The sequence below is a fragment of the Dama dama genome, chromosome 2 (assembly GCF_033118175.1).
Source record: "Dama dama isolate Ldn47 chromosome 2, ASM3311817v1, whole genome shotgun sequence".
Classification (NCBI taxonomy): Eukaryota; Metazoa; Chordata; class Mammalia; order Artiodactyla; family Cervidae; genus Dama; species Dama dama.
Genome location: NC_083682.1, coordinates 31,849,623 through 31,867,238, shown reverse-complemented (window position 1 = coordinate 31,867,238; position 17,616 = coordinate 31,849,623). Strand labels below are relative to the sequence as shown.

The 17,616-nt window shown below is 37.7% G+C and overlaps 1 protein-coding gene across 1 annotated transcript in view; it reads left to right on the top strand.

Moving 5' to 3' along the window:
* The window catches only part of LOC133068461 (glycerophosphodiester phosphodiesterase domain-containing protein 4-like), a gene marked incomplete at its 5' end in the record, with an annotated part of 127,568 nt that overhangs the window by 47,210 nt on the left and 62,742 nt on the right, over positions 1-17,616 (top strand). Inside the window, one exon of the mRNA XM_061159682.1 lies at positions 8,018-8,168. Coding sequence (XP_061015665.1) covers positions 8,018-8,168 — 151 coding nt within the window. The remainder of the gene's footprint in view (positions 1-8,017; positions 8,169-17,616) is intronic.

Genomic DNA, 17,616 nt, shown 5'->3' with positions numbered 1-17,616 from the left:
GGCAAGGATGTGGAGAGAAAGGAACTCTTGTGTGCTGTATGTAAAGTATATTTGAATAAAACTAGGGGGAAGCCACTGAGATTTTGATTGGAGTTGCATGAATCTTCTCATTGCTTTGGTTAATAGTAACATATTAACAATGTTAATTTTTTCAATCCATGAACCTGGGATGTGTTTACATTTATCTGTGTCTTCCTCCACTTCTTTCAGAAATACTTTCTTGTTTTCATTGCATAAATCTTTCACCTGCTTCGTTTTAAATTCATTCTTTTAAGTATTTTATTCTTTTTGAATCCATTTTAAATGAAATTGTTTTTGTAATTTCTGTAATTAGTGACCAGAGTGGAGATTTCTTTTATTTAGAGTATAGGATCTCTTTTTGACACCCTGAGTCTTACCATGCTTTGCAAGTTATTTCATGAACCTGTACACAGATTCTTCATTCTTAGTGTATAGAAATGCAGCTGATTTTTGGATGTTTCCTTGGTATTGCTGTTTTGTGGAATTTATTTATTCTGTTTCTTTTTGTTATGGAAGTTTTAGGCTTTTCTGCATGTAAGAGTTTTTGTTGTTCAGTCATTGTCATGTCTGACTCTTTGTGGCCCTGTGGACAGCAGCTTGCCAGGCTTCCCTATCCTTCACTATCTCCCAGAGTTTGCTCTGATTCATGTGCATTGAGTTGGTGATGGTATTTAATTGTCTCATCTTTGCTGCCCTCTTCTCTTTTTGCCTTCAGTCTTTCCCAGCATCAGGGTCTTTTCCAGTGAGTTGGCTCTTCGTATCAAGGGACCAAAGTATTGAGCTTCAGCTTCAGCATTAGTCCCTCCAGTCAATATTCAGGGTTGATTTCCTTTAGGATTGACTGGTTTGATTTTCTTACAATCCAAGGGACTCTCAAGAGTCTTCTCTAGCACTGTAATTTGAAAGCATCAGTTCGTTGGCACTCAAACTTCTTTATGGTTCAACTCTCACATCTGTACGTGACTACTGGAAAAACCATAGCTTTGACTATACAGACTTTTGTCAGCAAAGTAATGTCTCTTCTTTTTAATACACTGTCTAGGTTTGTCATAGCTTTCCTTCCAGGGGCAGGTATCTTTCCATTTCTTGGCTGAAGTCACTGTCCGCAGTGATTTTGGAGGCCAAGAAAATAAAATCTGCCACTGTTTCCAGTTTTTCCCCTTCTTTTTGCCATGAAGTGATGAGCCCAGATGCCATGATCTTAGTTTTTGAATGTTGAGTTTTAAGCCAGCTTTTTCACTGTCCTCTTTCATCTTCATCAAGAGGCTCTTTAGTTCCTCTTTGCTTTCTGCCGTAAGGGTGGTAAAATCTTCACATCTGAGGTTGTTGATATTTTTCGCAGCAGTCTTAATTCTAACTTGTGATTCATCCAGCTCTGCATTTTGCATGATGTGCTCTGCATATAAGTGAAACAGGGTGCCAGTATATAACTCTTATTCTTTTCCCACTTTTGAACCAGTCAGTTGTTCTACATAAGGTTCAAACTGTTGGTTCTTGACCCACATACAAGTTTCTCAGGCCACAGGTAAGATGGTCTGGTATTCCCATCTCTTAAGAACTTTGCACAGTTTGTTGTGATCTGCACAGTCAAAGGCTTTAGTGTAGTCAATGAAGCAGAAGTTGATGTTTTTCTGGAATTCCCTTGCTTACTTTATGATCCAACAAATGTTGGCAATTTGATCTCTGGTTCCTTTCCCTTTTATAAACCTACCTTGTACATCTGGAAGTTCTTGGTTCATTTACTACTGAAGCTTAGTTTGAAGGATTTTGAGCATAACCTTACTAGCATGCAAAATGAATGCAACTTTTCAGGTAGTTTGAACATTCTCTGGCACTGCTCTTCTTTGAGATTGGAGTGAAAACTGACCTTTTCCAGTCCTGTGGCCACTGCTGACTTTTCCAAATTTGCTGGTGTATTGACTGCAGCACTTTCACAGCATCATCTTTTAGGATTTGAAATAGCTCACCTGGAATTCCATCACCTCCACTAGCTTTGTTTGTAGTGATGCTTCCTAAGGCCCACTTGACTTCACACTCCAGGATGACTGGCAAACCATCATGGTTATCCTGGTCATTAAGATAATTTTTTGTATAGTTCTTCTGTGTATTCTTGCCACCTCTTCTTAATCTCTTCTGCTTCCGTTAGGTGCTTACATTTCTGTCCTTTATTGTGCCCATCCTTGCAAAAATGTTCCCTTGGTATCTCTAGTTTTCTTGATGAGATCTCTAATCTTTCCGTTTTTCTCCACAGTTCTTCTTCTTGTTCATAAAGAAGACCTTCTTATCTCTTATTGCTATTTTCTTGAACTCTGCATTCAGTTGGGTTTATCTTTCCCTTCCTACCTTGCTTTTCACTTCTCTTCTTGTCTCAGCTATTTGTAAAGCCTCCTTAGACAACCACTCTGCCTTCTTGCATTTCTTTTTCTTTGGGATGGTTTTAGTCTCTGCCTCCTGTACAGAGTTACAAACCTCTCTGCATAGTTCTTTAGGCACTCTGTCTACCAGATCTAATCCCTTGAATCTATTCGTCACCTCCACTGTATAGTCAGTCATAAGGGATGTGATTTAGGTCACACCTGAATGGCCTACAGGTTTTCCCTTCTTTCTTCAATTTAAGCCTGACGTTTTCAATAAGGAGCTTATAATCTGAACCACAGCCAGCTCCAGGTCTTGTTTTTGCTGAGTGTATAGAGCTTCTCCATTTTCGTGTGCAAAGAATATAAGCAATCTGATTTTAGTATTGACCTGTAGGTGATGTCTATGTGTGGTCATCTTTTGTGTTGTTGGAAGAGGGTTTTACTATGACCAGCGTGTTCTCTTGGCAAAACTCTGTTAGCCTTTGTCCTGCTTCAATTTGTACTCCAAGGCGAAACTTGCCAGTTACTCCAGGTATCTCTTCCTATTTTTGCATTCCAATCTTCTGTGATGAAAAGGACATCTATTTTTGATGTTAGTTTTAGAAGGTCTTGTAGGTCTTCATAGAACTGGTCAACTTCAGCTTTTGGGGCATTAGTGGTTGGGGCATAGACCTGGATTACTGTGATATTGAATGGTTTGCCTTGGAAATGAACTGAGATTATTCTGTTGTTTTTGAGATTGCCGCAAAGTACTGCATTTTGGACTCTTTGGTTGACTGTGAGGGCTATTCCATTTCTTCTAAGGTATTCTTGCCCAGAGTAGTAAATATAATGGTCATCTGAATTAAATTTGCCCACTCCTGTCCATTTTAGTTCTTTGATTCCTAAGATGTCAGTGTTCACTCTTGCCATCTTCTGTTTGACCACGTCCAATTTACCTTGATTCATGGACCTAACATTCCAGGTTCCTATGCTGTATTATTCTTTGCAGCATCAGACTTTATTTTCACCTCCAGACACATCCACAACTGAGTGTCCTTTTCGCCTTAACCCAGCAGCTTCATTCTTTCTGGAGCTATTGGTAACTGCCCTCTGCTCTTCTCCAGTAGCATATTGGACACCTTCTGACCTTGAGGGGCTCATCTGCAGTGTCATATCATTTTGCTTTTTCATACTCTTAATGTTCATGGGGTTCTTGAGGCAAGAATACTGATGTGGTTTGCCACTCCTTTCTCAGTGGACTGCATTTTGTCAGAACTGTCCACAGTGATTCATTTGTCTTGGGTGGCATGGCATGGCATGGCTCATAGCTTCATTGAAGTTATGCAGGCCCCTTCACCAATGACAAGACCATGATCCATGAAGGCAGCATATAAGATAATACCATATGAAAACAGAAGTAATTTTAGGTTCTTCCTTTCCAACCTGGATCCATTTTGTTTCTCTGTGATGCTCAATTGCTCTGGCTAGAACTTTTAGCGTCACTTTGAGTAAAAGTGCCAAAAGCACACTTCCTTACCTTGTTCCTAATTTTAGAGGAAAAGCTTTTTGTCATTCACCATTGAATATGATGTTTGCCCTGGCTTTTTCATATATGTCTTTTATTACTTTGGTATAGTTTCTATTTTTAGCTTAATGAGAATGTTTATCATTAAAGGGTGTTGAATGTTGTCTAATTCCTTTTCTGTATCACTTGAAATAATTGTGTTTTTTTTTTCATTCTTTTAATGTGGTTTATTACATTGATGGATTTCAATAACATTCTTGAATTTTGGGACTAAATCTCACATATAATCCTTTTGAATACAGTGCTGAGTTTTATTTGATATTTTATTGAGGTTTTTTTACGTCAGTGTTCATAAGGGATATTGTTCTGTAATTTTATTTTCTTGTAAGTTTGTCTGGCTTTGATATTGGGGTATCCTTTAGAGTCTGTTAACTCTTACACAATCTTTTTTTATTCTCATATTCAATAAGTTGTATTGTCTTATCTTTTAGTTCAGTGAGTCTTCCTTTTGCCTGTTTAAATCTGCCTTTGAATCCCTGTAGTCAGTTTCTCATTTCAGTTATTGTACTTTTTAGCTGTATAATTTTTTGGTTTATTTTTTGGGTTTAAGAAATCTCTTTATTAATATTTCCATTTTGTTCATACATTATTTTGTTGAGTTTATCCACATCTTTCTTTAGTTCTTTTAGTGTCTTTAATATGATTGTTTTAAAGTTTTTATCTAGTATATCTACCATTAGCTTTTTTTCAGGGACAGTTCTTGTTGATTTTTTTCCTTTGAATGGGCCATACTTTGTTTTTGTCAGTCTTGTGATTTTTTTTAAATTTGGTTAAAAACTGGGCATTTGAGATGAGTAGTATGGTCCCCCTTCCTTTGGGTTTGCTGGGTTTTGTTGTTGTTGTTGTTTTAATTTTTATTAGATGTCTCTATGCTGTGGATCAGCCTGAGGTGTAAACCTGAGTTTTTTTCAGGTTTTTCTGATCTTCCCTTGGCCATGTATGGTCACTTTCTAATTTCTCTTTGTATGTACAGATATTTTTAATATTTTAATTTTTTAGTGTAGATTGCTTAATATAAAGCTACTGTTTAATGGCTGATTTACAATAGGAGAAAAGGAGAAACATAAATGAGGGTTGAAAAGGGTGCTGCCCTTTAAATCTTGTGAAAGTCATTTCTGTGAGAGGGCTAGGGCTTTTCAACAGCTGAAGAAGGTGCAACAACAGTCTTATCTCTTTGCTCCTTTGTGGTAAGAAGTAACCAGTGACCAGAGCAGGGAAACCCTGTATTTGGAATAGAGGATGTTTTTTTGCCACCCTGGCACTCACCAGCTGCTGTGCAAGTTACTCCAGGAACCTGTCCACAGTTGTTTGCCATGTGAATAGGGGTGGGTAATGGGTAGCTGCTATTGTGCTAAGAGTTGAAATTGACTGAAATTAACCCCAGTTTACACCTGAGGTTTCCTATGGAAGTTGAAAGCCTTTCATATACTCCAAATCTCCAAGAGAATTACATCAGACAGTCTTCGAATGCAGTTGCTGTCTAGGTGGGGAGACATTCCTGGTGCTTTGTATTCTGTCATCTTCTCAGCATCATCTCTTCTTTCATTTTTGATAAATTTTAAGTTGATAGTTGTTTTCTTCCTTCACCATTTAAAATATGTTGTTTCATTGTTTTCTGTATCTCATATTTTTGTTGAAAAGTCTGCTATATACTTATCTTTGTTTCTCTCTAAATATGTATTTTCTTTCCCTGTGGCTCCTTTTACAGTTTTCTTTTCCTTATCAATTTTTCACCAGTCATACACATGCACATGGTGCGGGGTATGTGCCTGTGTGTGTGTACTCCTCCATTTACTTTTCTTGGCATTCATCAGTGTTGTTGGATTTGTTGATGCCTAACTTTTATAAATTTTTGAAATTTTTACTTTTACTTCCTCAGATTTTTTTCTGTTCCTCCCCTCTTTTTAGGACTGCAACTGCACATATATAATCCTGCTTGATATGATCTTACAGTTCATTTGGATAGACTCTACTGCTGCACCTTCAAATTCACTGATCTTAACATCATCTGTAATATCAAATATGCTGTTAAATTCATTTAGTGAAATTTTCATTTCAGTTATATTTTTTAATCTCTATAATTTCCATTTATTTCTTTTTCGACTCTTAGAGTTCTGTCTTCATATGTTCATGTGTTCCTTTGCATCTATTACCTATATCGTCTATATTTTTTATCTTGATTTAATATTCTTGTTTACTAATTCTGTCACCTCTGTCATTTCCAAGTTTGTCTTTACTGAGTAATTTCTCTAGGTTATGTTACATTTTTATACTTCGTTATACATCTGGTAAATTTTGGTTATAAGCCAGACATTGTGACTTTACCATTCTGGGTGGTATATTTTTTGTATTCCAGTAAAGAATTTTGTGCTTATTCTAGCAGGCAATTAAGTTACTTGCAGACTAGTTTGATCCTTTGGAGGATTGTTTTTAAGTTCTTTTATGGAGATTCTAAAGTAATTCTAGTTCTAAATCATTCCCATCTCAAAGGTGTATCCTTGTTATTACTGAGGTCATGCCACTGATAGAACTTGAATGAGTTACATCCCTTTGTGAGCTCTGTAAATTGTCTTAGGACTTTCTGGTTATTTTCCTTTTCTTGGAAGTTATTCTTGGCAAACTCCATAAGAGTTTTACTCTGTACATTTACAAATTGACATTTAGCCATACTTCAAGGGATCCTTGTACATATTTTTCCAGAATGCTTTCTTTTTGCATACCTCCATTCCCAATGGGACTCTAGCCAATAAATTCTAGCTTTCTTGACCTCTCCTAATCTTCTCTTCTTCTCATTTCAGTACTGTAGCTGGGTACTTATTAGATGCTCCCCTCCTTGCTCCATGGGCTTCCCTGGTGGTGCTAGTGGTAAAGAACCCGCCTGCCAATGTAGGAGATGTATGAGCTCAGGTTTGATTCCTGAGTCAGGAAGATCCCCTGGAGGAGGGCATGGCAACCCATTCTAGTATTCTTGCCCGGAGAATCCCATGGACAGAGGAGCCTGCTAGGCTACAGTTCATAGGGTTTCAAAGAGTCAGACCCAACTTGAATTGGCTTATCATGCATGTCCACCTTGTCCCATGCCACATTCCAGTATTTACCTGCAAGAAGGAAACTTGGGTAATGGTAAAGCCTATTTCATTTGTTGGCCTTTTCTCAGAAATAATTATACTATGCTCCCCATTGTCCACTTCCTACAAAAGTTAATTCTCTTGTTTTGTCCAGTTTTCTAGTTGTTTATGGGGAGGGGACTTGGTCTCAATCCTGTTACTCCTTAATGATCATTACAGAGTTCTCATCATGTATATTTTAATCATAAAGAAAGAGAGATTTTCACAAAAACAGATTCTTCAAGGCAAATAGCTGGTAACAGAAGTTTTCAGATAATAAACTTTTCTAATGATGCCACCTGATGTGAGAATCTAGGACCAGAAATACTCAGGGCAGTTGCCAGTTGGGAAATGAGTCAGAAAAACATAGGAAGATTGTGTGGGTGCCTGCTTAGTATGGTTCTAGGGACTTTAGGACCTTGCCGCATTCACTTCTCACTTACCTTGCTCTTAGATGACTACTCTACCTATTATTTTCTAGATCCATAAATTCCCTGGATAGGAAGGCTACTCTTTCACCATAGCTATTAGACTTATTGGAGCTTTCCTGGTAGCTCAGACGGTAGTCAGCCTGCAATGCAGGAAACCCAGGTTTGATACTTGGATCAGGAAAATCCCCTGGAGGAGGGCATGGCAAGTCACTGCAATATTCTTGCCTGGAGAATCCCCCTAGACAGAGGAGCCTGGCGGGATCCAGTCTATGGGTTCACAGAGAGTCAGACAGGACTGAGCAACTAAGCACAGCGCAACAGGCTTGTTGGACATTACAGAAGATTGCTTCCTTGGGCAGAAAAATGTCAATATCAAAGTATAATTCCTGTACTTAATCCTCTGCTAAGACAAGGGAGGGAGTAAGGAACCTAGTAAGACTTGTGAGCTTGATAGGCTTTCTGAGAACCCTGTCTGCCAGAGTGGCTGAATTCAGCCTATCCACCTCTTTCGCTCTTCTCCCCCTCTGCCTGCAGTTATGATCATGTGCCTTTTCTCATGCATGACTCTGACCTGAGAAGAACAACCAATATCAAAGAGGTCCTGCCAAATGCCTCCTTGACACACCCTTCCTTATTTGATTGGGATTTCCTGTCGACTCTGAATGCAGGCAAATGGTTTTCACAAGCTCTGGTAAGACACGTTCTCCACTTGAAGAAACCTGCCTTGAACTCCCTCTTCTGTATGAGGTCATGTGCTGCTCCTGGAGATTAAGCCTTTAGATGAGGATAGGCAAGTGTGCACACAATTTCATCCCAGTTTGGTAGCATGACTATAGTTAGAATTCGCAGGAATATTATTCCAGTAATGTAGTCAGTCTAATTGCTGCTGGAAATTCTGCAAACAAGCCTTAAACTTATTCTTGTCATTTACTTCCTTTTTATCCAAGAATTTCTTGAACTTAGGGCTTCCCTGGTGGCTCAGATGGTAAAGAATCTGCCCACAATGTGGGACACCCGAGTTTGATTCCTGGCAGTGTTTAAATAACAAGTTAGAGAATTTAGAATTATCCTGAATAGAAAATCAGATTTACATCTGATAAAAGTCAAGCCTGCCTTCTGAAAATACTTAAAGAAAAAGCAACTTACATTTTCCAGGTTATCATGTCTACAGGGAATCCATGTGACCTAGGTTTCACCAGTCAGATATACTCATTTTCAGTCTGATTTTGACAACAAACACCTGAGCAGGGCAGACAGCAGGCACTCATATTGCTGGTACCTATGGCAGCAGAGCTACAACAGTTAGAGGTCAGCTGTGGTAATGGCTCTCCTATCAGGTAGTTGTGAAGTAAATCTTCAGGGACTTTTGATTATGTACTAGGTGGAATGGAATTTATTTATATTTGATGTTAATCCTGAAGACTGATTTGACCCTTTGTCATGTTAAAAGTGAAAAGTAAAGACTTACATCAAGAAATACTTATCCACTTAAAATTCTTTCAACAAGTGTTACTGTAAGGGATAGCTGAACATTGATTTGTAATGATTGTATCACCTCAGAATACTTATTCTCATATGAGTACGTAGCCTATAAATGCTGTTTCCATGTGAGAAATAAAAGGATACATCTGATATTACAGGTTCCTGTGTGTATGTAGGCTCTGTATATGTCTCATCATACATGAATAAATAGAAATATACAGACTAGAGAGACTCCATTAATATGTACAATATATATTGGTTTAATTAACCATGTGCTAAGTCACTTCATTTGTATCCGACTCTTTGTGACCCTTTGGACTGTAGCCCTCCAGGCTCCTCTGCCAATGGGATTTTCCAGTCAAGAATACCATACATTGGAAGGCAGATTCAACAACTGGACCTCCATGAAAGTCCCCCAGGCAAGAATACTGGAGTTGGTTGCCATTTCCTCCTCCAGGGGATCTTCCCGACCCAGGGTTCGGGAAGAAACCCACATCTCTTAAATCTCCTGCTTCAGCAGATGGGTTCTTTACCACTAGTGCCGCCTATGGAAGCCCTGATAACCATAGGTAATGTTTTGGCAAGTATGTATTCCAAATGAGAAGGCTGTTAGAATATTTGTTGTGTAATGTATGGTTTGTAAAAGTCTTACTTACCATAAGTGGTGGGATTGGATATGTTATTTTAGTAATGTTATCTGTATGTTTTAGGATTAATAGTTTTATTTTATCTAGGTGGTGTGTTTGCAAGTGTTTAGTTATACCTTTAGTCTGGTTACTGAAGAGTATTCTGAAACCTTGACTTCAAATATGATTATCTAGGGGGCTTTATTTTTAGGTTTGTTCGTAGAGCTTTCTTTGCTTGCATGCTGTGTGGTCAGAAGTAGTCAAAGTGGTGTTGGCACATTATTTAAAAGGTTTGTAAGATTGGATAATTTTTCAGAGCAAAGAAATTCTTTCATTTGCAAAGGTTTTTCTGGGTTCTCTTTTTTGGTTGGGTATAGTTATGGATTGATGGTGGTGGTGAGTTGATTATTATCTGACAGTAAAGTTATTATTCTTGAGATTACTTGTGAAAATTAAATAGTTTGATCTATAGTGAAATAAAAATAGATATAGAAGTTCTGGGAATTGTCCCTGGAAGATCAACTGATCTATTTTAGGGCTTCCTTGGTGATTCAGCGGTAAAGAGTCTGCCTGCAGTACAGGAGACTCAAGTTCAATCCCTGGGTCTGGAAGATACCCTAGAGAAGGAAATGGCAACCCACTCCAGTATTCTTGCCTGGAAAATCCCATGGACAGAGGAGCCTGGCAGGCTACAGTCCATGGAGTCTCAAGGAGTCGGGCACAACTTATATTTGTTGGTATAGTTATTATTCTTGAGATTGCTTGTGAAAATTAGCCTGATCTATAATGGTTTTTCTAGTAGTCATGTGTGGTTTTTCCGGTAGTCATGAATATTCATTGCAAGGACTGATGCTGAAGCTGAAACTCCAATACTTTGGCCATCTGATGCGAAGAACTGACTCATTGGAAAAGACCTGGATGCTGGGAAAGTTTGAAGGCAGGAGGAGAAGGGGACGACAGAGGATGAAAAGGTTGGATGGCATCCCCGACTCGATGAACATGGGTTTTGGTGAACTCCAGGAGCTGGTGATGGACAAGGGGGCCTGGTGTGCTGCGGTTCATGGGGTCACAAAGAGTCGGACATGACTGAGCGACTAAACTGAACTGAATAATGAAATAAAAAGAGATACAGAAGTTCTGCAAATTGTCCCTGGAAGATCAGCTGAGTTCTTATTTTACTAGTAAAGCCAACATTTCTGTGGAGCATTTTTATATCCCTTTGTGAAAATATATATCTCTGAAGTTATTCAGATGCTAAGTCATGTCCGACTTTTTGTGATCCCATGGACTGCAGCACACCAGGCTTTCCTGTCCTTCACCATCTCCCGGAGGTTGCTCAAACTCATGTCCATTGAGTCAGTGATGCCATCCAACCATCTCATCCTCTGTCACCCCCTTTTCCTGTCCTCAGTCTTTCCCAGCACCAGGGACTTTTTCAGTGAGTCATCTCTTTGGATCAGGTGTCCAAAGTATTGGAGTTTCAGCTTCAGCATCAGACCTTCCAATGAACCTTAAGGGTTGATTTCCTTTAAGATTGGCTGATTTTGGAGAAGGAAATGGCAATCCACTCCAGTCCGCTTGCCTGGAAAATCCCATGGATGGAGGATCCTGGTAGGCTACAGTCCATGGGGTCGCAAAGAGTCAGACACGACTGAGTGATAGGTTCTAATAACAGCAGAGAAAGTCTTACCATGAAAAAAAAATACAAAAACCTCAGCACTACCAAAGACTGTATCAGGATCAATCAACAGTAGTATGCAGCAGTGTACAGTAGTAACAAATTTAAATCTAAAATGGTTGAGTAATAACCCATACTTTCCTTTTGACAAGTTGGATGGCCTGTGGTTTGTTATTTATGTTAAGGGAAATTACCATTATGATGTGAAACTCTATCTTTGCTGTTGTATTTTATGTTTCCTCATTTTACCACTAAAGGTGACATCATTCATTATTTGATTTCTAAAGCCTGTGGGAGAATTTCTGGATTGTCTTTTGGATGGGGAAAATGTATCCTGTATACCCACAGATGGAGTTTTGGTGAAAGAGCCAGGATGTGAGATGATTCCCTAACTTTCATTCAAGTTTTCTTCCTGCTTGTTCAGTGTGGCCCTAACCCCCACCGATGTCATTCAGATTTGTTGGTGGCTCATAGACCTGAAGTAGTTTCTTTCCTCTCTTGGCAAGCCCCACAAAAACATCTGCTTGTAAAGACCTGAAATACAGTGATGTGTTTTCCTGTATGAGAGCCAGGTTTATTCGCAGCTCTCAATTATTAGTTCTAGTCTGAAGATACAAAATAGGATTTCCAGCAAAGATCAGTGATAAGACTCTAGAACATTCTAGAATGATGCATTCATTATGAGACCATGAATCCTTAGAATTTGGTGTGGTTTTCTGCTTTGGAATTCCTTTGCTGTATTCTGAAAAATGTTAGATGAGTTTGGTGGAGAATTTAGAAAAACTGATCTTCCAATCTCCACTGCCTAAAAGTGCTAATTATTTTCTATAGTTAGCATGTTACCCATGTGGCAGTATTTTCCCTGCTTTTGATAATTTCCATAAAACTACTACATTAACGCCTTTGAAATATGATAACCACAGATTTTAATACAGCGGAATCCTGAAACTTGTGGTCTGAAGTCTGCCAAAAGGTGACACTGCCCCATATAGCACATTGCTCATCTGTGGGATGAGCTTGAGACTGGGTTTCTTCTATCCTCCTATCTTGTCCTGTCTTTTCTGGTTTCCTTTAAAATTCTGCTTAATGCATGACTACAGAGTACCATTGGAGAATGCAAGAACACTTTCTCATAGCAAAATGTAATATTTTTGTGTGCATGGATCTTGAGACTTTCAAGAGCAAATCACTAGAAATTCCGACCATATTTTTCTTGCTGAGTTTTTCTTTTCCCAATATAAATCTCTAAAATTGTGACTTACATTAGAAATTCCAATATTTGAAAAATTGGCTAGAAAATCTAAGTTTTCTTTCAACTTCCAAAACAACAATTTAGCATTTAGGATATATTGCTCCAAGCTTAACTATTTTATTTGAAATGTCTATTCCATATTCAGTGCTTCCACTCCAAATGGTTGTGACTTCTCCTGAATTTGTTGTTGACATGCATATTTATATGGACTTGTAGAGGTTTGTATTTATTTCATTGCAGTTATGGTGTTTATAAAACAAACAAACCATACAAAACCTTATTCACAGTCACAAAATAGTGATCTAATAATGGAGTAATCATTCCAACCCACCCTGAAGATGGCACAACATACATACAAACTTAGAATTAGACATAGTACTGCTTAATACTTATACAAAAAGGATAAATCTCGTGTGTTGGATAAACCAACATGAACATGATTTCATGATTGAATTCAGAATTATGTTTAATGTCATAAGAGTACAAATCATTATATCCTCATTTATTAGTATGGTAGCAATTGTTTTTATGTCTTTCCATTTCTCTCCTACTTTTTCATCTTCCTGTTTTTCATTTTCGCCTTTCGCTTCCTGTCTTCGATGTTAGCCTCTCAGTGGGACCAAGATGCTTGGCATCAGTGGCAGAGCCACAGCACTTGGGAAATCTCTGTGCAGGCAGAACTAAGTTCTAATCCTAAAATCAAATCTTTATGGTGAGAATTTTCCAAAAAATTTTTAAAAATTACACAATATGTACACACACACACACCTCACATGTTTTTTAAAGAAAGAGCCAGCATTTATTGTGCTCTGTGAATTGAAGAATCATTTATAGTGACACCTGAGGTGAAATCGTTTCATAGTTGCTTGCACTGGCATTTATTGGGTTACCAAAAAAAAAAAAAAAACACACACATGAGCAAACTTTTTGGCCAACCCAATAAAGCTAATGCGATTTCTCTGGCAAGTACAGAAATTTTCACAGGTCAAAACTGGAAATATTCTCTTGAGTCTTCAAGATAAAAGCACTTGTGTTTGTATCATCATATGCACGAACATGTAAGAATCAGGTGCAATTTCTGCTTCATCAGTTTTACGTGTTTGTGTTGTCACTGAAAAGTACACTCATTGTTTATTGCTCCCAAGGAGAACCTGAATGCATTTTTTATGTTGGAAAAATCTATTTTTAGTGATTTTTCTTTGGGACAAAATGAGCATAATACAGAACACTCCAAAGAAAAGGAATTATTACAGCAAATTAAAAGGACTGATATGATTTACTTACTATCTTGTCATTTTTAAGTGCCATTTCCTGTTTTACTTTTTTTCATTAAAAACTTTAAAAAAAAAAAAAAAAGATTGGCTGATTTGATCTTCTTGCAGTCCAAGGGACTTTCAGAGGTCTTCTCTAACACCACAGTTCAAAAGCTTCAACCTCAAAAAATCTCAAAAGTATAAAAATGTAATTCTCATGCATATAGTGAGCAGATTATAATCTTATTTAACACATTAATGAAATAAACAGAACGACACTTAAAAGAAGTAAGAACTCAATATGCCTATAGTCAGAGCAACAAAGAAATGCTGAAATCACATTGTTAAGTTGGATACAAACCTAGTATGTTACCTTGTTAATATACTGTATGGCAATGAAGACATACTTTTGGAGTTATCTTTTTTATAAAAAATCATGTACATCTCTATTGGACAAAAATCATTTCCACTTTTATTAGTTGTCTACAAGTCACCATCTAACTTTACCTAGTCTGACCCTAATCAGTAGAACACGGTAATTCAAAGAAAGGTACATTTCCTTAAGAGTCAGATGACCCTTAGGTGTGCTTGTTAAACAGTGTGTTACCATGATATTATCTTTTGCCTTATTGCTAAGTTTTGAATAATGTAAGTCTCCTCTTGGGATCATAAATAACTTCTATAGAGACTGGTCTCCTTGTGATTTTGCATCATGTGCCTTCATTAACTCACATCGGTGTAGTTAAAACAGTCACTTAACACACATAAGGTTCCTTGTTAGCTCTAGAGTCAGATCTAACTCTAGCAAATCTAGAGTCAGTTCATATTAGACAACTGCTCAGGCCACTTAAATTAGGTTCCATCACAAAGTTTGTAGAGAGTCTAGAATTTTATTTTTAGCAGTCCCTATTATTCCAGAGGTCCTTTTATCACTATTATTTACAAACTAAATTCATTTAAGCCAGGTTTCACCTCTGCACTTACAAATGTGGACAAATTCCTCTCTCCTTTTCTTGCAAGTCAGTGGCTTTCTTACTATTTGTAATGCTGGGACAGTGTACAACAATGGACATGAAACAGTTTGCCTAGGAAGGCTGGTAGGCATTGGTCCAAATACCAATTTTATCTGTGTCCTTAGTGGGGACTGGGGACTTGCCATATCATACTGAATGAAATGTATTCTCAAATATCATCCATTAAGTATGGCTTTGATTATGCAATCAATTTGTCCAGTTATATCCCAGTGAAAGGACAGATTTTTATTTAAGCTCATGGAAATGACTGCATTGTCATGAGACATAAAGACTCAATAAAAAGTGTTTGTACCTGAATTCTGAGGGATGGTGAAAACAAGATACTATCAATAAATACAAAGAATGTTTTTCACAAGGTAAGAATTAGAGAAAAGTAAAAAAGAGAATGGGTTTTCTCATATGCCCATTAGAAAATAGAATATTAAAAAGAGTACCAATAAAATTCCAAAATGAATAAGCATGATTAGATTGACCTCATCAGTTCATTCAGTTTGGTATGGGTAATGTCCTGCTATGTCTAGGGTTATCAGTGTGCTTCCATGAAGTTAACCGCTTCTACTCTAAAACTTAATCTTTGAAATTCTGCCTCAGTCCTCTGATACAGATGGGTTGGTGTCTGATTGAGAGGACAGTGTCAACTTACACTAGGAAGCATTTTCATGAGTTTGTTCTTTGTGTGTCGAAAGATAAGAGTGTCTGTACAGTCCTTTCAAACAAGATTTTGATTCTAGACTTTCCAGTTTTTGATCTGTATCTTATATAAAAAACCTTCAGACAATCATGGGAAGAAAGAAGAAAGCTCTTGATAACTGAATTGAATCTGTTTAATTTATTATAGCAAACAACAGTGTCAGAAAGGAAAATAAAATACTAATAGAATATATTAATCTATTAGTGTAACTCTTTGTGACCCCATGCACTGTGGCCCGCCAGGCTCCTCTGTCCATGTGATTCTCTAGGCAAGAATACTGGAGGGGGTTGCCATTTATTTCTCCAGGGGTTCTTTCCAACCCAGAGATCAAACCCAGATCTCCCACACTGCAAGCAAATTCTTTACCATCTGAGCCACCAAGGAAGCCTACCTAATAGAATATAATACATAACTATATAGAAGATTTGATCTGTTTCCTTTAGGAGTAAGAACATGTTATAGACATTGAAAACATTAGCATCTCTCCTGATTCTTCCAGTCCATTCTTTAAAACATAAAAAATTGTCAAACTCTGAAATGTATTTATATTTTTATTTTACCTGCAAAATATTGACTGGGATGATAAAGGTTCCCTTTTTTATATATTACAGCTTCTGCCATATCTTATCTTGTGGGCAGTTTTTATAATAGTGTTGAACCATATATGAAGCATGGATGTATCTACTTCTGGCCATGACAGTGTACAGGTGTTAGCTGTGTCATCTTGCCATAAATAGCTAGAAAACCAGAAAAAATATATGAAATATCCCTTCTTAGATGCTGGACAACAGTCAGTGCAGAGCTGTGAAAGGAAGGAATAATAGAGCATTCTGATTGCCCTCATATTGCGCCTGGAGGCGTGTTCTGGCTGTCATACAGCAGGAGGAACCTAAGCAGAGCATGGTGGTCCTGTGGAGCTGAGGAGAGATTGGATTTTTTTTTTTTTTTTTTAGATAGAGGTGGTGGTAGTTTTGAGGGAGGACTACCCAAAGGAGAGAACTCTCCAGAGAAAGACCTCCGGAAATCTGTGTGGGGTCTGCTTGAGTATGTTGCTGATATCTAAAAGGCACACAAATAGGGTAAACCTCCCCAAGGCTGGGCAGAGTACTACTAGGGAGCTTTTATTTTTGTTTTTTTTTGTTTTTTTTTGTTTATTATTTATTTATTTTTTTTATTGTTATTTTTTTTTTTCCAGTGGGTTTTGTCATACATTGCTATGAATCAGCCATGGATTTACATGTATTCCCAATCCCGATCCCCCCTCCCACCTCCCTCTCCACCCGATTCCTTTTAGTGGAATCATTCTAAGAGCTCACATAGATCTGGAAAATATTCAAGTTCTAACTAGCCATATTAGAAGATAGGCTTTGTTGGACACACGGGGCCTTTAGTAAAAATTCTGGAAAGGTCACACCTCAGCTATAGGGATAAATAAACCCTAGATTAAAGGCTATTAAAATTGCCTTTAGACCTGCTCTAAACAATATCCATTTGATTTGCTAGTAATCGAAATGCTTGCCAAAACTTTTTTACTGCACTTTAAAAGAGACAACAATGTCAGGCCTGTAACAGTATAACAGTCACAGTGTCCAACAGCCAATAATAAAATTTGTTGGCATACAAAAAAGCAGGGAAATGTAGCTTAAAACCAGGAGTAAAACTACTCATTAAAAGTTCAGAAAAGAGACTGATAGGGACTTGTAGACAGAAACGGACTTCTAAAAAGCTATTAAAATCTCTAGTTCTAGCCATGTTGCTGCAAATGGCATTATTCCATTCTTTTTTATGGCTGAGTAATATTGCATTGTATATATGGACCATATCTTCTTTACTCATTCCTCTGTTGATTGACATTTAGGGACTTAGAGATTATCATATTGAGTAAAGTAAGTTAGAGAAAGGTAAGTATCATATGATAGTGCTTTTATGCGAAATCTTAAAAAAGGGGGGGTACAAACGAATTTACCTACAAAACAAAAATAGAGTTACAAATGTAGAGAACAAGCTTTTAGTTACCAGGGAGTAATGGAGGAGGGATAAATTGGAGACTGGGATTAACATATATGCACTGCTGCTGCTGCTGCTGTGAAATTACTTCAGTTGTGCCTGACTCTGCG